The following is a 21,499-nucleotide window of genomic DNA, read 5'->3' as shown; positions in this document are numbered from 1 at the left end:
GAACATTTTCCATGTTCCAGGTTCAGCTTTCTGTATGCCTGTGTTAGGTGTAACATTGAGGATACTTTAATGTGACAATGAATACTTCCTGTCTCGTAACAGTCTGTCCCTGTACAATGAGTCTGACTATGAGCTGCTTGTTCGTATTTCTGCCACCAAGTCAGTAGCTCTTGTCTGTCATGAAATCACCTTCTCTTTCCTGTTTAAAAAACTTGTTTACTTCTGATACATTTTTTCTGGAGAATTCCCTGAGAGTTATTCCCTACAGCACAGTACAGTTCATCCAAGTGAGATCTAAAGTCAACCTATACTTTCTTCTCATACAGGCAAAAAACAAAACAAAAAAAAACAAAACAAAAAAAACAAACAAACAAACAAAAAACCAGAAATGTAGCACAGGCTAGCCCGCTGACTTCATTCCCTGCAACAGTTTAGAATTTAAATTCCAGCTTGCCACCAAAAAAGGTCTTCATTTTGAAATAGGGTCTCACTGTGTAGTCCTGGCTGGCCTGGAACTTGTTAGATAGACCAGGCTGACCCTGAACTCACAGAGGTCTTCCCGCCTCTATCGCTGGAGTACTTGATGACAACTTGTTCTATAAGCTATTGTTCATTCATATTTATATTACGTGGTCTCTTTTGCATAGTTTCATATGGAATGTGCTCATGGACATTATCTTGGGTGGCTTGAAAGTCTGCATGAAATGTTAAGGAAGTCAAATAAAATCTAACTTTGAATATATTGGGATTCGTTTAAAATCCTAGGTTCACAGCTAACTCTAATTGAGAAATGCTATTTTCTCTTTCTAAACTGGTGGGAAGCTGATGTCAGGCTTATTCTCATTCGATGGCAGGTAACCCTCACTCATGATTATGAGTTTATCTTCTCTGGGGGAATTCTCCAGGAGACCCTAAAAACTACATCCTTAACGTCACTGACGCAAAGGCCTCTGGTTACCACTGTGGCTCTTGGCTCGCTAATTTTATCTCTGTTGTCTTTCTGGTGTAACTGTGTTTTCAAATTTAATTTTTATTTCATGGGATGATACCCAACTGTAACACCGGAGGGTCAGGTTGTCTCCGTGCCGGTGACTTGTAGACATCAATGAGTACAGGATCTAATGGAAGTGTTTTCCTTTCACTACGTTCATTTTATGCATGAGCATTGCCTGCATGTGTGTCAGCATGCCCCACGCATGTCTGGTGCCCACGGAGGCCAGAAGGGGGCGCTAGATCCCCTGGGACCGGAGTTACAGATGGTCCTGAGCCACCAAATTTAAACTGGTTTCTCTACAACAGTAGCCAGTGCTCTTCACCCCAGAGCATTGCTGCTCATCAAGCTGTATTCACAATGCCCCAGATTCCAAGATACCAAGCGAGGGAAGGATCCTGACACTGTACTCACTGCTGTGGACATTGGTGATGACTATAGAAGGCCTGGCTTATATATATGCCATAGCTGATACCCAGGCTGCACCCCCTTCCCTGGGAGTTCCAGCCAGTACACAGGATTCTTAGTTTTCAGGGAGCACGGAGGGAAATGGGGATTAGATTCGTTCCATTGTTCATGCAGTGAGAAGTCAGGGAGCTCTGTGAAGAGATCTGCAGTCAAGGAGGAAGAGGAGACGCTGTGGCGAATGTGGGAAATGCTGTCCCCCTCCTAAGAAGCAGTTGAAAACCACAGTACCTAATAGACCACAGAGTACATTAAGATGGGGCTGAGCCCTTGGGTTGGTGAGAAGCAGGTGTTGTGCTAAGTCTGTAATTTAATAAGATTACTGCTTTTTCTAAGTAGGTAGTAATTATAACTGATTATGATTTGTTGTTGCTTGTTTCCTTTATTTATTTGAATCTGAATGTCCCTGAATACACAGTTGTTATTAGGAGATTTTCTGCACACAGGAAATAATTTGTATGCAACATAGATGTTGTTTTCGTGAGTCAGTCAGGGCGGGTGTACTGAGGACCATGAAAATGAGACTTGTCTCATGGTTTGTACATGCTTGGCCCAGGGAGGGGCACTATTAGAAGGTGTGGCCTTGTTGGAAGAAGTGTGTCACTCTAGGGTGGGCTTGGAGACCCTCCTCCTAGCTGCCTGAGAATGCTTAGTCTATTCTTGGCTTCCATTGGATGAAGATATAGAACTCTAAGCTCTTCCTGCACCATGTCTGCCTGGATGCTGCCATGTTCCTGCCTTTATGATAATGGACTGAACCTCTGAACCTGTAAGCCAGCCCCAATTAAATGTTGTCCTTATAAGAGTTGCCTTGGTCATGGTGTCTGTTCATGGCAGTAAAACCCTAACTAAGACACATGTTTTACCTTATAAACATGTTGTTAATGAAGTATAAAATCATCATATCCATGGACCTTTAAAACCATTGTATATAACTGCATGAACTACAAATGGATCTTGGGTATATTCTCAAACCCCTTCTGCACAGGGTATATTCTGCACCCTGTGCAGAAGACTGTAGGTAGCCACCGGAAGTCCGGCAGTTGAACAAAACAGCTGGAGGAGGGATCCAGATGCTGTATCTTCAGCCAGAAAGACACCTTTTTACACCAACAAACCCAAGACGGCAAGAGTTCAAAAGCACAGCTATTAAGTTCTCAAAAAAATCCAAAGTGTGAGTCAAGCCATGGAAAGAAGTTATTCTCAAAGGTAGAAGAGGGAAGGCATGGACTATGAGGTGACCCCAACATTTGGAAGACAAATTGGCCAGCATTCATAGAATGCTTGCATTTGGAAACCCTTAGAAATAATGTGCCCGTCTCCTCAAAGACAGACTAGCTTCTCAAGCAGTGTGCTGCTCCGGGAACACACCTGCCTCTGAACACTTAAAGAGAATATTTGAAGGACTAGGTTTCAGCTGTCTGCCTCTTTTAACAGGGAAAGAGAGTAGGTTTGCTTTCCATCAAATGAGGCTTACCAGTATGCCCTCAATGACCGCCATACGCCACCCCTGCCCCACCCATCTTGTACTTCTCCAACTGACCTTAAACCTAGAGGAGAAAGCAGCAGCCTCTAAATTGGCTGGAGTCTTCCATCCAGAGAGCTGCATGCCCTTTGACCCTATCTGATACATTCTGGCGGGGGTCACAGCTTGTCTTGTTTCTTAAATGGCTAACTAGCCCTGGGGAAGAGAAGAAATAACCTAACTCGGAAGCCTTTCATTTGGAGAACTGGGAAGACGCTCGTGTGTGTTCCGTGCAATGACTTTGTGTGACAGAGAGACGTCTGAGAGAGTAAGCACATCCAGAATCGGAGCAGAGGGCGGCAGAGAGCTGAACATTGAACATGGCCACGGCTGCCTGGCGGACCCTGGCCCAACCTCTGGCTTTCTTGCAATAGAGGGCATTCGTTCTGCGTGCCACCTGGACACCAGTGCTCAGGCTGGTGGGAAATGAGGCATCTCTTCCACTGCCCCTAGTTAGATAAACACGGCAGAGCTGAATGTTACAAGAGATGGGGGATGGTTTAGTTGGGTGGCTCTAATGAGTGGCAAGGAACTGTACTCACCCAATAGGCTTTTTCCCTTGCTCAGCTTCTGAATTCTGTTCATCTCATTCTGGCATGGGAGACCTAGAAAACAATTTATGAATGTCGGTTTCCAGATGGCATGGAACATAATCTCTAATGATTGACTCCACTCTTGATGCAAAATGTGGGCTACGGCGCACCTGGGTGTGGAATGGCTCCATATGTTGTTGACTTGCAACAAAACAAACTCAGGCCATTTGTGTTCCTAATTTTAAGAAGAGCCTCATATCAGGAGGCACTTAGAATAGCTTTGGGAGGCTACTTACATAACATAGGACACTTCCTTTCTACACCAGACCAAAAAACAAGTAGGTGATCGGCTCATAGGCTTTTCCATTCTCTCAGTAAGGGAAGCATCCAGCAAAGGCTCCTGGGAGCTGAAAAACTGAGGCTCGGGCTCACTAGAGGATAAGAACTCTGAATATGCAGACCAGCTAACCAGGGGTGACCATGATCCTGTTGGATGCTCCTGTCTTGAGAAGAGAGGTAAGAAGTGTTCAGGCACGCCCATGTACGCATGAGAGAGCCATGGGACAAAGCAAGGAGCAAAGGTGTCCAGGGTGAGACCCTTTGAGGTTCTTCTCTTTGCCTCCTGAAGACTCAGGACCCCCAATGTCTCTTCCCCTCCCCTGTCAGCCACTGAGTCCTCACTTGTGAAATACATGCTGTGTGAACAGCCTTCAGAACAGAGCATGGACCGGTGTGGTCTCCCTAGGGAAGAATTTACTACTCGGCAAAGTGACAACAGCTGACCTCGCTAGTATTTTAGGGTTTGCCCATTAAGTGTCTTTGCCAGTCTTATGTCTCTGCCATTGGATCAGGTCTTTGTGTCACGGGTAAGGGGTCCCATGCCTCTGCACTCTTAACCATCCCTCTCCATAGCGCCCCCTTCTGGCTATTACCATACAGGTTTGACAACACCACCTAGCATCACTGCTGACAGGAGAGAAGGAATAGCTGCAAGACGCATGCTTCTTGCTGCAGGCGAGGGTAAGGGGAAAGACTGAAGCAAGCCCCACTGTGAGTATTAAAGGCAGCACTCACTATGACTAATAGCTATAGTTTACCCAACTGTTGGGATGTTCTAGAGCTTTCTAAAAAAAAAAAAAATCTTTACGACCACCATACGGAATAGGTGCTGACGTTTATCACTAGTTTGTAAATGGAAATTCCCATCCATGACAGAGCAGAGACCGTTGACATGCAGAAGGAGAATCCGACTGTTTCAAGGGAGTGGGGCTCTAATTTTACAATGCTTTAATTTTTTTTTTTACAATAGTTTAAAAGCCTACATATTTAAAGAAAGGAAATTTGTCATTCCTCAAATGAAGAATTCCTCTGGGGAAAGTTTCCTGCAGAGCAGATGGCAACAGAGTTCCTAAGAAGTTGAGGATTCTAATAAAAAAGTGGACCGTGGGAGAGCAGGGTTCAGGGAGTAACAGGGAGACTCAAGGGTGGCTATTACAGAGAAAAACAATGACAGGAAAGTCACCTCCAGAGTCAAGGATTTTATAGGACACAGCTGTGTCATGGCTGAGAAAAACTAACCAGATAGAAAAGTTTCCTGAAAATTAAAAAGCATCTAATTCTAGTGTTTAAAGAATCGTAACACGTCACATCTCTGCAATGTGGCACACACTTGGCAGGGCTCAGGTGAGTTCTAGGAAATCAAGGTACTCCAAAAGTAGAAAAGAATCCTCCATAGTTAATTTTCTGTTGCTTCTGGCAATGGTGTTTCATTGAGGGAAATGAAGGAAAAAACAGGTATGTTTTGACTTACAATTCCAGGAGGCCAGAGTCTACTGGGGACCGTGGGAACAAAAGGTGCTTGATATTGTTGCCTCTACCCACAGGGAGCAGAGAGAGGCAAGAGGCCCTGTCTTGCAAAGGTTCCACAGCCTCCCCAAACAGCATTGCCAACTGAGACTTGAATGTCCTTAATGCTGACCTACAATTCTGAGTATGACATCCCATCCTCTTGAAGCTTCTTTATGAAACAAAGCAGCAAATCAAACCATGGAGACAAAATGGATGTAAGAGAGAGAGAGAGAGAGAGAGAGAGAGAGAGAGAGAGAGAGAGAGAGAGAGGGAGAGGGAGAGGGAGAGGGAGAGGGAGAGGGAGAGGGAGAGGGAGAGGGAGAGGGAGAGGGAGAGGGAGAGGGAGAGGGAGAGGGAGAGGGAGAGGGAGGGGGAGGGGGAAGGGGGAGAGAGAGGGAGGGGTAGGGGAAGAGAGAGGGAGGGGGAGGGGGAGAGGGAGAGAGAGAGGAGAAGGGAGAGGGAGAGGGAGAGAGAATGAAAAATAACCTTGTGAACTAATCAAGATGCCTCATCATTCCAAGGCATACCCCAGGTGGGAGTCCTGACGTCTCCTTCCATGTGCTGAAAAGGAGTCTGTCCAGAGATAGCCCTGTGGTCTAGTGGCCAGCTCAGGCCCTCGGTATAGCTGTGAGTAAACTCAGCCTGGTTCTCCACCCTCAAGAGTGGTCAGCTCAGTGTTTCAGACTGAAGTACGCCATTGCTGTTACTCATGGTCAGCTCAGTGCCACCAGTGTTTCAGACTGAAGTACTCCATTGCTGTTACTCATCTCCAGTTTGTGTTAGCTAGCATAGTAGGGAGCAGAAGGAAATGAGACGTAAAAGGAGGGGGAAATAACACAATTATATTTTAATATTTAAGGGAAAGTTTTCCCCGGTTACACATGATACAGTTTACACCTGAAAACATCAAGACAACCAGGACAGCTGGAAACGGAGTTTTGTGAACAGGAGAGAGGAAAGCAGATGCCTCCCGGTAGTGCCAAGGAGAACCGCAATGGGAACAAAGCTGAGAATTCTAATTCCACCAGCTGTGAGAAGCCTCTAAGATAAAAGGATTCCATATTATGTAGCTGAGGGGGATTTTTAATAAGCTAGTCAAATGCACTCTAAAGTTTAGGAAGGAAGAAAAACATGATTATCTAGAACATTCTGAAATAAAAATGGCAAGAGAGGACAGACCTACAATATACCAAGGCACAGTGTCAATCCACTGTGATTTAAATTTTTTTTAACTGTGAATTAAATTGGATATAACTGATTTATGGACACTTAGGTAAATGGGTCTGAGTGTTCAGGAATAAATCAAACACATACATATGATTATATATATGATTATATATTCACATATATATACACACACATATATATGTAGTCAGACAGACATGCTATTGATAGAAAAGGGATTCGTCAATAACTAGCAGAAAGGCAACTAGGTTGTTATGTCCAGGCTTGAAGCAGGAGCCGAGGCCTCCCTGCTGTGCACACATACATAGTGTCAGGAGTCATAACTAGACAAGTTAATAACTAGCAGGTGATCATCCTGAGATGGTCTGCTTTGGATTATTATATAATCTGAGACAGCTTTGCCCTTATGTAGCAAGGCTGTAAGGGGTTCATTTTGGGAAAGATTCCCGCTATTGAAATGCTTTTTCTGTTGTTATTGAACATATATAACAATCATTAATAGCACACCCCTTTGGAGCAGATATCTGCAGATCTATGAAGATGTACTGTCTTGTACTGATGCTATATAAACACATAAGTGACTTCTTAAGTCTTAATAATGATCCTATAAGAATTTTCCTAAAATTATAACTGATGATTAAGCTCTTTTATAGTGGGACTGCCATGAAGCCATTTCTGACAGTCAGAACTGCAGTGAGAACTCTGCCAGTCTCCCAAGTGTCACCAGTTAATTGCTCTTAGATATTAACCAGACTTTCTCCTACTCAGAGCACATTCCAAGAGGTTGTAAAACAATTAACCAAAGGTCATAAAAAGGGAACTAACAATTTATTATAGGTGCTAGGACAGTGAATAAAATATTGACTGGGTTTACTTATACAAAAACTTCACTAATAACTTAGCTATGGTTTTAAACCTTCAGTGAACCCGTGGAGCTGAGACAGGTGATGGATGTTTAGCCAGATAATTACTCTAATGGATATGCAGGTAAACATTCTCTATTTCAACTTATAATTTGATTTTTTGTGTGAACTTGTGATGGATTTTTTGTAATATGTGATAACGTATTCTGAAAGATTCATAAGTGCTAAGGACAAAGAGAGAAGGAGAGAACTTTTTTTCCCTGAGAATGTTTTTCCCCTGTGGGAACCTTTTTTCCCCTTTCCCCATTTAGAAGAATTTTTCCCTCCCCACCCACCTTAAGATCTTTCTGCTTTTTCCTTAGATGGCTTTCACAGGAAACGTTTTACAACTTAGTAATAAACATTATAATGACTTTTCTAAGTGTCCCCTTTTTCTTCCTGTGACTAGCCTACTGAAAGTTAGAGCCCAGCAGTTAGTTCCAGCTGAGATAGTCAAAGGCAATTTATTCAGTCCTTCTGTGTTAGGAAGAGGTGCTAAGTGCCAGAGACTGCAGTCTGGTCTCAGGGGATCACAGAAGGCAGGTCATCTACAGCAGCATAGTAACCTAGACTTAGATAGTAAACTTTTGTTATACAGCAGCCCTAAATATCTCACAAGACCAAGTCTTACCCTCCACGAATGCTCTTCCTCCTCCTCTGCCTAAAGAAGAAACAGCTCAAGAAAGAACACCCTCACTGCCCCCCCCCCCCACACACCTGGCAATAGAGTAAGGCAAAATCTGAATAAACTCACCAAAAGCATGAGGGAGTTGCCTGACTAGATTCAAGTGAAAACACCCTTCTAAGCCTACTGCAAACTTTATGACTTAACAAGGCATAGGACAAGAAAGTGAAGACATACAACAATGTCAAAAGTAATTTTCCCTAACCAAAAAAAAAAAAAAAAAAAAAAAAAAAAAAAAAAAACAAAACCAAAAATGCACAAAGTGTGGAAAAAATATTTGCAATTCCACCACTAGTGAAGTTCTAAGTCCACAGATTTACATTTTTCCTGCAGAAAATAAAACACAGTTTCAGTGGGGGAAAATGTACAAAAAATAAAAAAAACATAAAATTATTTCAAGGAAATGGAAACCTAAGAATGTGCCGGAGGTGAGCAAAGTTCCTCAGATCCACTCCTCATGCCAGGAGTGGAGCATGCTCTGCCCCAGTTTAGCAACAGTAACTAGGTTTGATACTGACACAAAGAAATGATATTCTGAATTTTTTTCCCTCTCACCAAAAATATCCAATGTAACTTCTTTTGAAAGGCAGATTGGCAACTGTGCTAAAATGTAAGGCTGCAAGCTCTGCCACTGGGGATCTATCTGATAACCCTATGAATGTGCACATGAAATTACTCCTCCCTGAATGCTCTTAGGAGTGTCTACATTTTTGACATGTGTCCTGGCATCTCTGTGCACATGCATAAACATTTTACAATTTGAATACTATTAGTAGACAGACAGATTTCTGGGCCACTGGGTATACCCGCTGGGGGCAGAGATGAAGTAAAAGCCAGACAGGAAAGGTGATCCACCCGCAGGGAGGCAGAGTATGGCCACTGGGTGGAATGCTGGGGCAGGCCAGCTCCCTTTCCTGACTTTGGGTGACAGGAGACACTCTGGCATCCTCTTTTTCTATATTCCTTAGATCCTGTATATTTCATTAGCTGTCGTTTGTTTACAAGCAAAACATCACAATTAAGAAGAATTCACAGGAAGTGGGATATAAAATCCTCTTCCATTTGCATAGCATTTTTCCCACTGAGAATCTTAATGTAGCCCTGAAAACCAGATAGTGAAGGTTTCTACACACCCATTTTGTAGATGAAAATGTTAAGCATGGTGAGAACGGCTTCCTAAAGGAGAGAATTAGTCAGTTTGCTCTTGGTTTCCTGAAATGCCATGTTAAAAGCAGACAGGAGGAGCCTCCGGGCTTCCTACTTCATAGGGTGATAGGTAGCTCTGCCTTTCTGTGCACAGATCACTGCTGTGCTCCCTGCCCATGGCTGCCTGGCCTTCGGAGCCCACCTTACCTCCTGGCTTCTGGAAGCAGTAACACCACTCGTTATTGGAGAGTTTGCCGTCCTTGAAGGAGTCACAGGAGTTGAAGAGAGGCTTGATACAGGGCTCGTATTTGTCTAGGTAGATGGCATTGATCTCCGAGTGGTCCAGCAAGAGGTCATAGTTCATGTCCAACTTGTTGAACATCCAGCCCAAGGAATCCTTGCAAATGGGCAGGATGCTGGTGTCAAACCCTGTGAGAGAAAGGGACATCTCAGCCTACCAGGCACATGGAGCACACACCTGAGGCTCCCTGTGGCACAGAGGGGTCAAGGTGCACCCAACTATGTGCTCCCTTTGGGCCATTTCTATAAAATAATATAAATTAGGCATATCCCTGTCTGGCTTTGAATGAGACCCAAACTATGATTTATTAGGCTCTGTGCAACTACTTGGAGATCACCCCTAATCTAATTCTCTAACCCTAGACTGGTTATTTCTCCAACTGTGCTCCCTGAAGACATGTTGTGTGAGTCTTCCTTGGTCATTTCAGTTCCATCAGCCTGGTGTCCTGGGGAGGCATTTCACTTGGGCATGTGCTGCTGGTTCATCAGGACTAATGGAGACCTCCTGTTCTCTTCTCCATCCTCTTCCTCCTTCTCTTCCTCCTCTGTGCTCCTCTCCCTCTCCCTCTACACCTCCTTTCTCCTTTTTCCTCATTGTCTCTACCTGCAACACCCAGCCTAATAACTCAAACTCTACCTCTCTCCATTCTTCTCAGCAATTGGTTATAGTTTTAGATTGAGGAGCAAGGTTTGTACAACAAAGGCTGATGTATGTGGGAATTTGCTTGTCTTGGGGGCAATGAAATCTTGGAATATAGAATTTAGCAGTATCAGACCAACCCGAACATATTCCCTTTATATATGAGACAGACAGATGCCTTAAAAGCAAGAGCCCAACTTTAAGGGAAATATCTTCAAAAGAGAAATCATTCCCTGGGATCTTATGTCTGCGGTATAAATATGAGTCCCCGCTGTCTATAAGCCTGCTTGCAGAACTGAAAGGTAAACCAGGAACACTAAGATGAAATGTAAGATGCATCATATGGAAACCTGAGTTTATCCTTTTACAGGGGTGCTGGGGAATGCAAAACAAAATATCAGAAGGGGTGTGGTAGGGATGAGGGAGAGATAATTGAGGACCCTTTGGTCCAGGCTGAGAGAAGAGTACCCAGGTCCTTCCTCTGTCCCTTCCTTCTTTCCTGCAATCCCTCTAAGGAGCCACAGGAGATGGAATCCAAATCAACTCAGACAATCACTTCTTATTTCCCCAGGGAAGGGAAAGTGTTTTCACAAGGGAGGATTGTTTACACTTAGCTCTGCCCTCTGGATGCCACAGCATTGTAGACAAACCCCAACCCACCCAAGATAAGGGATGACAAGAATCCTAGCTTCTCCTATAAACTAAATCTCTAAGACTAGCTCCCCCCCCCCCGAATTCTACAGATAAAAATGTCTCTAAGCATAAGAACTAATTAAATATCTCACTCAATCAACCCTAGTGGCAGTCACATGAAATGTCTTCATCTTTACTTTATAGATGAAACAATAGCAAGATGATATGATTCTGAATCAGTGTTGAACTACAGACAGCCCTGTACATAGTCTTTCCCAGGCACCCCTCTGCCTTCTTTGATACATCTGTCCTGAAAGCATTCAGCTGGCTTAGGGTACCTCATGAGGGATACAGTGTTTGCCTAGGGTCCTGATGAGACAGACTGCACGCTCTAGTGTGTCCTACTCCTCTGTGGGCACCTTGGAAACCTTTGTTTAGTGATCCTGATACAATGAAGCAACATCTCCATGGCAAATCTGTACAGAATTCTACACAAAGATAGCATCAACTTCCTGGGAGCTCTTAGAAGACACTGGCCTTCCCCTTACTTTCCCTTACTTCCCCCTTGATGCTCAGAAGACCTCTATGTTTCTTTAATGACCTTATCCCTGTTGGCAATATTGTAGCAGTAAAAGTAGTTGTTTCCTAGCTATAGGAGTTTTCTAGCTTTAAGTTTACCCTTTCATGTAAATCTTTACATATTTAAATTTATTCATTTTGCAATCAAAGGATAATGTCTTTTAATTTTTTCCAGATGAGACATGGATCCTCCTTTAATGACTGTCATGATCATGGACCAGAAGATGTGCCAAGCTGTGTGGCTTAGCCAAAAGGTCAAGCCTACTCCACCTCGTTTGTTTCCAGTTTCTGAAAAGGGCATGGGTACCCGGCCTCCACAGCTGTTGGAGACAGAGAATAAAGTTTGCAGCAAGGCTCTGGGGCTGCCTCTTCTGGCCTCAGAGGATAAAACACCCTTGCTTTTCACCTCTCCTTGCCCCAGTTGCTTCAGGCTATAAAGCTGACAATAATTCTGGAACTCAATTGACTTGTGGGTACATTAGAATATGCCAGCTGCCAGGAGCTACCACCTATAGAACATAGTCTGAAAAACAAGCTCCATCTTGCCACTGAGGCAAAAGACTGAGGCTGTCCCACTAAGCACCGGTGTTCTTTTCATCTGTCTCTCCAGAAAGCTAGAAGCATCAAAGAATTACCAAAAGGTATGATTATTAGTTTTGTGTTTGAGACAGCATCTATCCACGTGGCTCAGGCTGGTCTAGATATCATCTTTAAAAGAATCCTCCTGCTTCTGCTCCCCAAGTACACGGGGAAACACGTGCATCACCATACTGGGCTTGTGAGCCATACCGGTCCAGTTATGAGGCTGAGTTGACCTTGTAACTTCTCATCTCCTACCCTCAAGCCAAGAACATTGCTTTCATGGTTCAGAGGGGAGGAGGCTGTGTGAATATCACCACTGCCTCAAATGCACACACAGCCCAGCTGCCTGTATTTGAAGGACTGGTGGATCGGTGATCTCTACTGTACCAGTTAGTGTAACTAGCTCAGAGTTCAAAGCACAGAGAGATGGAGTGTGTGTATAATCTGTGCTCATCCCAGAGCCTGGGGGCTCCTTCAGGAGCTTGAGTGCTAGAGGAAAAAGAGGGGAGGTGACACCCGCCTTGTGGTTTCTGGGGAATACTCAGTGTACTCTGAAAAGCACATTATCAGAGATGCCTGCTACACTGTTGCTTCTATTAACAACAACCCAAATGTCCCAATTAAAGGCTTCTTAAGTTGTTATAGCAATAATTAGGATCCTATTTGGCTCCTGCTAGAGACCACTCAATAACATTAAAACATAATGATATTTCTAGATGTTTAATTTTCCAAATGGCATATCAGCTTGTAAAGTGTGCAAACTTTCCAACATAACATATATTTCCATATACAACAAGGAAAATTACTTCAAGGTATGTAGAATGCTTAAGCTGTTAAGTGGATAGTATAATATATGTGTGTATATATTTACGCACACACACACACACACACACACACACACACGATTTTTTTCTTAGTTTTTCTAAAATGTCTACATAAAACATGATCTCTTTGAAATAACATTTTTCATATTTCTCTTGATTCTAAAACATCGCCCTTCTTTGATAATTCAATGTTCTAAAATTGGTATATATTTTAAATCTTATTCTTTAGCCAAAATGTGCTGCTGCCAAACCCATGGCATTTGAGAAGTGATATTTATAGTGAAATAGCAAGAATCAAGTGGCCTTACTGCCTTGGGCTGTATCGGAGCTGGTAGGCTTGATGACTCTGTTGGCGTCCTCATGAAGAGCTCCAAACCAGTCCTTCAGCCGGGAAGCAAGGTTCCTCAGCTCCTTGTCAGTGCAGGCTGCAGGGAACAGAACAAACGGTGAGTGCCTTCCTACCCAGTGTCATTGGCCAAGCTGTAGGCAAGGCAATCCTTTTTGCCAGACACTCTGAAAACACCCCAAGGGTGCTCCTGTCACAAATTAAACATGGGATGAAGAGAAAGCCTGAGTTTCTAGGATAGACAGGCAGTTCAGTCCAGGACTGTCTCAGATACAACACCTTCTGTTTGTACAGCATCCTCAAAGTCCGACTGACATCCCTCTGCTAAACACATAAAACTTGTTATTGTGATTTTTCCAGAGACCATGACCTCTCCCTGTACTCACACTAAGAAATTAGCCACCTCAAGCTACCAGGGAGAGAAAGAGAGAATGCCCGGGGTACCACAGAGCCCAGCAGCAGATTCCCCATTTTGTATGAGGACAAAGTGGACTTGTGAATTTGGCCTCATTTGTTAGCTTTCCTACATACTGACTCCAGCTCTATTGACAGCTGAATGTCTTCACTGTTTCAGTGTGTGGTGGGGCTCATGGTGGGGTGGTAATATAAAAAAGGACAGGACCCTGGCTGATGGAGGCAAAGCAGGGGCAAACTATCTTACAGTGTGTAGAGGTTGTGACTTGGGATGGGAAATCCAAAAGGAGGGAAAGATGAGGAGGCTGGAGTGGACTGTCTACTGCTCTCCACCACTCCTTTGGGGTGCCTGCCTTCATTCTGAATGAGAACATCGTTGCAAAGGGTGAGGTTCGTGGGCCACTGGGAGGACACTGAGAAGGAAGCAGTGGTTTTGTGTCCTTCAGCCATTAGAGAAAAGTTTAAAAACCATGCAGCCAAGAGAGAACCAGGAACCGACCTTCACAACTGTCCACCTGTTCAAATCCTAAAGCTGGAGGAAAGCAAGCAACCTAAGAACTTGAGCACATTGCCAACTAGTGCAGAGCTAAATCTGATCCTCTCACAGTACTGAGAGGGCCCAGCCACAAGCTCAGAAGATGCAATGCTCCACGCCCTCCCCTGGAAGCCTCAGAGGACAGTGATAGAAACAAAGTATCATCCCAACTCCAATGTGGTCTCTTGGAAGCACAACCGTTGACTGAATCACCACAGTGCCCAGCCATGGTGCCGGGGTGAATGCAGAAGGCCAGCAATGCTCTGAAGATGCCTCTCCTTGTTTTACAAGTCATGTCTACTTGTGGTTGATGTCTATATGCAGGTGAGGGAAAGCACAAGATAAGGCAAGGCCTGTGATTGAAGAGTGAAAAATATAGGTGGGGATAGAGTTTTGGAAAGCAGAAGAGAAGAGGGAGAAGATGGAGGAAAAGGATGACCCACCACGTGTGGCTTTTAAATAGCCACAGGTAGCTGTGAATACCTTATAAGGGATGGATTATTACAGGATAATTTGTCTTATCTGGGTGGGCAGTTTATATCAATATCAACGGGCTCTGAGTTTATTGTGTGGACGTTTTGTGGAGTGAGAATTTACTGATATAAAGCTGACTGGTAAATTACAAGTCTCTAGAGTTTTGATTTGTCTGGTTACTGGGAATTGTGACAATAACCACAGGGGGCAGATGCTGGGAATGTGAGCAGAATTTGCAGTAGAGAGTCCCAAGAGGGTGGCTGCTGCTAGGGCCAGAGAGTAGCCAGTGCCAACATGGGACTAGCCATGAAGGTGGAGAGACCACCAGGGCCAGAGAGCAGCAGGGGGTAGTGTGGCATGATGCACGGAACCATGTACCACCTTTTAATATTTACCGCTACATCTACTCTTTAGCCACAGAACTTGCCAGTTTTCACTCTCGCCTGCTTTTCATCTGGGATGCGAGCATCAGTCTCTGCGTGGCAACCAGGGGATGTGCCCAACTATGGATACCAAGTTGCTAAGGACTTTGAATACACAGACCTGACTATAGTATAAGACACAGGTAGGAAGCAGATCAGAGTTTCTTGTTGGTAGCAGAAAGTCACACTGTGAGATCACTCTGCCTAGAGCGAATCTCAGCTTTATCACCTGCCACAGACCTACTCCTAACTTTCCTGGGACCTGTTTTTTTATCTGAGGACCCAGGGACAACAAGTTCATGACAAACCCAACTGTGTGTTTCATGCTCTTAGCAAGTTATGAGATCTACAGTCATCTGAAGGATGTGCCAGATAGGGTTTAGTTCTTTCCATAATTATTCTCCTAAATAGATTACTTAGAGGTAGGCTTGGTATAAGCAAGTGCTGTCCTTTTACAACAAAGGAAAATGAAGTCAAATGTAAATGATCAAAACTGGCTTTAGCTACCTACAAACATGTATTAATGAACACTTGGTTAATCCTACACAAGTGAATTAATACTAAATAAATGTACAAGTTAATTCCTCTAATACATGTATCATCCCAAATTTCTCATCACCCTTGCCTGGGTAGCATGAGTTCCAGATCTTTCCACCAGAGCAGGCTGCCTGCTGCACAGGTTAGCACAGTGTGGAGGTGAATCTCATTCTCTGATTGACCTCTTAACTTTGCAAAGGGCTCACCAAGATAACTGGCTACCCACATGCGTGTCTTTTCTCCTTCCCTTCAGCCTTTTAAGATGGTTGAGAAGCAAGATAACAAGCTCCCACAAGCCACCTCTCTACACCTCTGCTAACCCTTGCTCACAACAGGAAGAGAAAGCAGCTGTTGCTGAAGGCAGAGGTTCTTGCTTTTGCCCAGGTACCAAGTCGGACTCCGGGAGCATGCTCACGCTAACCCAACTCTGAGCCGCTGAGGACCGAGCCTTGCTGACCCTGCTCAGCTCTCAACAGTAGTGTGTGATCATCCAAAAACAGGATATGGACTCAACAGTCATCTCACATCTGGAAATGGGAAATTAAGAGCACCCATTGATTTCCCCTCCTCTCTATCCCATACCATCTCTTCAGAACGTTCTCTGGGCAGAGAAAATTGGCAAGCCAACTTGCAACAAAATCCCACCACAAGATAAATTAGTCGGTCGCATTTAAGTAAAGCAGGTAAGCTGTCCAGACAGCACAAGCCTGCTGGTGCTGGATTTCCCCCAGGCTTCCCGGAGCACAGAGGCCAGGGATATGGCTGGAGGAATCTTGTGGCAGTTCAATCATGAAAGAGCAAATGTGTCACTTGTCAAGAAGTCAGGAAGTAGGGAGCAATGGCGTGGCTAGAGCGAGATTGGAGATAGAAACAGAGGCCAGTCAATTACTGAGCCCAGCTCACTTGTAGCATCTTCAACTGAGTGGTCTTTGTGAGGACAAAGCCAACCACAGTCTGCCAGGAGCATGATATGCTCTGGAGGGAATAATGAAGAAGGGGGACCCGCAGAGAGCTATTTGCTTGGCTTTGACACTCTTGCCACAGTACAGGCTCGGTGCCTCTGAAGGTGACCATTGCTACCCCAGAGGGTGGGACTAAGTGGAAATCACAACTTTAGAACTGGGAAGTCAGCAGATACTTCCCAGGGAAAAGTAGTTTTTCCAGAAGGAAACTGCAAGCCACACCCACCTGGTGTTTCCTATACTCTGCCAGAAAGTGGGACAATTCTTGTTCCAGAGGACAGGGGAGTTTTGTCCCCACCCCCACCCCTCCTGGTGGGAGAATTAGGTACAACTATGATGCTCTCCTAGGATCACAGCATCTCCTGTCTCACCCCTAACAACTAGGGCCCTGGTCTGTCTTGCTACATTATCTCCCAGAGTGTGTGAGCATCACTGAGGTCTCCATATTTGGTTGTGCTTCCTCACTTCTCCCTCCCTGCCTCTCCCAGGCTTTGCTGGCTTCCTGTCACTTTCCTTCCCCAAGAGGTCTATGCTCAGAGTCCTCCACTTCAGTCCTATTTCCCTTGTGTGCCGACTTCTTTCCTCAGGTTGCTGCAAAGCTTTCTTACACGACTCAGTTCCAACAGGACCAGGGGTTTGGCAGAATCTCTGAGACCCACTGACAGGAACCACATACCAACAGCATCATGTCCAGGAGGCAAAAAGCAATACCTTCAGATACTTGCCCGCAGAGCAGGCACCTGGAAGTTGCCCTGGACTTCTCTGTGTTCCTCGTCTTCCCAAGCTGTTGGCCACAATGTGTTTGTTTCTCCCACTGTCTTCACTGTCTTTTCTGGTCCATGGTGCCAATCACCATTGATTCCCCCTTGGGGTTGCCTCAGCAGGCTCCTAGCTGTCCCCCCAAGTCTTACTCTCTACAACCTCACAGCCCAACAGCTACTTCCACCATTCTGAATCAGACACCGAGTCAAGTCGCTTTCCTTCTTGGCTACTTCTGAGGCTCCTGTTTGCTCTGTTGGCTGATCCTAACTTTGTGGTTTAAGTGGCCTGCAGGATCAACCCATGGTCTCCATGCCCTGGGTCTCCTGCTGCCCCTCCAAATCTCCTGCTTCAGTGTCTCTACCCCTGTGGCCCTGACCGTGTCTCTCTGGCATCTCCACATTGAGAGGATTTCCTTCCCGAGGACTTCCAGCCCCGTGTCATGTCCGCCTTGATCATAAGAGCATAAACCGGCACTGTAAGCCCTTGGCATGGAATGCAGCCCGTTACCTGCTTGAAGAATGCTTTCATTATGGAGCCATTGACGGGCTCTCATAACCTCCTCGCTGCCTTTTGTAAACTGTAGTTCCTCCATCTGCGAGAAGGCAAGATGAAGCTTAGCTCCCGGCATCGCTGCATGGAATAAGATATCAGTAGAGCATAGCTCATAGCTACCGGCATGTAGCAGGGGCTCATATCCCAACTGTCTACATTATATGTTGGGGTTTTACTGTTCTGCTTTATTTATTTAGCCTGAGGAGATACTGATGATATAAAGAATACCATCTCCCTCATTTACTTTATAGCCCTGCCAATAGAAGACCAAGAGGCTGCGGCTTCAATGTCTGCCTGCCTTCTCCCAGTTGGATACGCTGCATGATGGGCAACTGGTCGTCTGAGAGCCCTCTACCTGCATTCCTAGCCCCACGTAGGTGGTACACAGTAATTGTTCAAGGTGTATTTAAGGAAAGCAAACATGAATGATTGATGGGGCATCTTGGTTGCAAAGTCCCAAGTCAAATGCTACCCTAAGTGGTAGGATTGGGGTTTGACACTGGGCTGCTATCTTGCGGAGTTGAATCTATAGTAGGGAGGGTTGGGAGAAGCTGCCTCCTTGGATAGACTAGGCTTGTGGGTAGCCAGCACTAATGAATGCAATTAATAAACTCGGTCAGGCCTTCATCTGTAATGGAAGCCTCTCCAGTGACACAGACGGCAGCTGGCCCAGCAGTTCAGGATGGAGGAGGCAGCGAGCAGGGTTCTTGCCTTCATTAGCTTTGGTGTGAGCACAGCGGCCATTCGGGAGGACTGCGGAACAGCCTGCCTCGTGTCACATGCGCAGCCACTGGGGCTTCATTAGGGGAAAGAATAGTACCGTTGCACATTATTCTACACCGCACAGAAAGACAGCGTGCTCCCCCAGGAACCACGGCACACAGGCACGGAAGGGCCTAGGTAATGTGGCGCTCTCCCTGTGGGCTTCTGCCTGTTTGCAAAATATGACCGAACTGCAATGAGAAGGGCTGGCTCCGCAGACGCTAAGCAGCCCAGAAAGCCGTGCACTGGAGGCACGGAGCGCTAATGGGTATGGAATGTACTGGAACTGAAGGCTTCCAACAGGAGGTGCAGCTCAGGTGACCTAGATGGTAGTGAGAGATGGGTGTGCTGTGGCCCAAACTGGTAACTAGGCCTTTCTGCACCACTGCAGCCTATGGCAACAGGGAGGGAGGGAGATGACTGGTTTATCAGATTGCCAGGGAAGCAGCTATGAGGAAGAGGTAGCCCCAAATCAGCATCTCCAGTCTGGCTGTTGGCCCCTGAGCTCCTATGGCCGCTCCTCCCCTCTATGCTCCCACAGACAACACCAAGACCGGGTAAGGAACAGATGAGGAAACTTTAAAGTATGGTGTGGCTTTGACAAAGGCAGCATTATAAAATTCAAAACTACACCCAGCAGCTTAACACACACCCTACACGGCCCCCGGATGTTCATGAGTACGGCAACTGGATGACAGACAGCTACTTCCGAAAAGACCAGCACAGAGGTGTGGAAAACACTACAAAGGTGGTGTCAAAAATGCAAGTGGTGACTAGATACAGGTTCTTATTCAAATCTAGTGCGAACACCCACCAGAGGGCCTGGCACAGGCACCCGAGACTGGGTCAACCCTAATGGACACTGCAACTGAACACCCACCGGGGATGTTTGAAAAGGGCAAGTCTGACATTACACAGGCATCCCAGGATCCCTTTATTCGTCTGCCAGGGAACCAGTTCTCCTGCTCTGCTCTTGAGTGTGGGAACTTCTTCAGTTTAAGAGCCCTACCTCCTCCCATGCCATCGAGCCTCACGGATGCTTGGCTCGGGGTTCTGCAGAGGCTAATATGAAAACAATCCGGATTTAATTTAAACTTTAGTGCCTCAGAAGGTAATTAAAGAGTTGGGCCAGACTCAAGCTCTTTCTGGGAGCAAGCCGAGAGGCCTCTCCGCAATGGAGACCTGGTGCCATGGTTCTTTCTCACTAATCTCCCTCCACCCTCCTAGGTGCTGTTGTGAATAATTACTTCATCAGAGCGGCTCTGGATCAATGGGCTCAGAGTGTTTGTAATTAGCAGCTTCTGCAGAAGGTCCAGCTGAGCCTTCTTTTCTGGTGACGATTAGGCACTGGAGTAAGATCCCAGAGCCAGGGTCTGAGCAGAGAGGCAGGGTTCCTTCTTAACGTGCCTCCCCTCCTCTCCCCCTTGGGCTGGCTTCCACCATTACAATCTCCTGCTGCTGGATCCCCAGGGGCTCTAGACTTCATCTCCTCCACAGGAACTGGATCCTTCCAGCTGTTGCACATCTGGTGGTTAGAAGTTATGATGCTGCAAGCCAGGGAGCTTCAAAGATAAAGGCACAGTGGTTCCATAGTTCCCTTAGGAACCTGGCTCTCATAAATGGATGTGCAAACAAAAGTAAGGACTGGTTCTGCTTCTTCCATTTATTTTTCAGCAATAACCAAAACCATTCTGCCTTCCAGGACTACCAGGAAGGCAGGAGGGAGGAAGTGGTTCTGGCAACACAAGTTACCAAGTGAGTGTGGCTTCTGGATGAGGCTGTGGGCGTGGGTCTCCCATTCTCCTCACCAATGCAATGGAGGTACACATAGAACTAGCTAGCAGGATTCTGGGACGAATTAAAAAGCAGAACAGATTTCAGCCCTGTGTACCATACCCGACACCTGGTCCATCACAGCCAGCAGCATTCCCTGTCTGGTTGTGTGTACATGGCAGGACACTGTGACCGAACAAATAGAAAAATTGTAAAGGCCACAAAGACCAAGGCTGATGACACAAGACATGATTTTCTGTTGCTGTTCAGAGATGTTCTTCGGTCCCTCCCAGATCCTACAGATAATGAATGGAGACATCGAGGTTCACACGCAGGTCTCCAAGCTAACAGTTCATCTGCTTCTAAGTCACAAGTCACAAGTCACAACCCCAATGGTGCCTGCTCTGCCCTTTCACACAGCGCCCTCTGGCACGTGAGGATACATGAGCTTGAGACTGTGCTCCCTGTAGCCTTCTGAATGCGAGCCCCCGGTAGACCAGCCATTCTCAACCATCTGGCCACTAACTCTCAAGGAGCCTCTGCTTGTTTCTCTGTAAAGGAGACAGTGCCAGTGTGGGGCGTAATCTCAGCCGAAGTCCTGATGCAGACACTGAGGGAAACTTTGGGAGCTTATAGTACCCACCCCTGAGAGGCTAAGACTGACACTTAGAGGTCCATGTGATGGAGAAAGACAGCCCCATGAAGAAGCTCTAACACACACACGGTGAGCTGCACTTACAACCGAAACTCACTTGACAGACCAGGCTGTGCTTAAGTTAAACTGTGTTACGTGTGGTTCTATCGTTTACTTTCCACTGCCTACAACATCAATATACATGCACACTCTCTCACCCTGGGAGAAGGTATCACTTTATGCAAAAAAAAAAAAAAAAAAAAAAAAAACAAGAACAAAGAAAGAATTAAGGCTCTGGTATTCCGGGGCTTGCTAATAAAATCCCTTTTAAAAAGCAGTCTTTGGAAGAACTTAAAATACTGACATTAGACTTGGAAGAAGAAGAGCTAAACAGTTGGTGGTGCAACTTGCGAGCAGAGATGAATATATTTCCTATTAAAGCCATTAAGACTATGTTCGGTAACCTGATCTGAGGAGGTTCTGTGTTC

General features: G+C 45.6%; 1 protein-coding gene across 1 annotated transcript in view; it reads right to left on the bottom strand.

The window, feature by feature from the left end:
- Window positions 1-21,499, bottom strand: part of SPOCK1 (SPARC (osteonectin), cwcv and kazal like domains proteoglycan 1) — a gene marked incomplete at both ends in the record, with an annotated part of 466,604 nt that overhangs the window by 3,417 nt on the left and 441,688 nt on the right. Inside the window, 3 exons of the mRNA XM_080941295.1 lie at window positions 3,524-3,586; window positions 9,488-9,709; window positions 13,147-13,263. Coding sequence (XP_080797421.1) covers window positions 3,524-3,586; window positions 9,488-9,709; window positions 13,147-13,263 — 402 coding nt within the window. The remainder of the gene's footprint in view (window positions 1-3,523; window positions 3,587-9,487; window positions 9,710-13,146; window positions 13,264-21,499) is intronic.

Source organism: Micromys minutus (assembly GCF_963924665.1).
Source record: "Micromys minutus genome assembly, chromosome: 1".
NCBI classification, from domain to species: Eukaryota; Metazoa; Chordata; class Mammalia; order Rodentia; family Muridae; genus Micromys; species Micromys minutus.
Note: the sequence above shows the minus strand (reverse complement) of the source record. Positions and strands in the feature narration are given on the sequence as shown.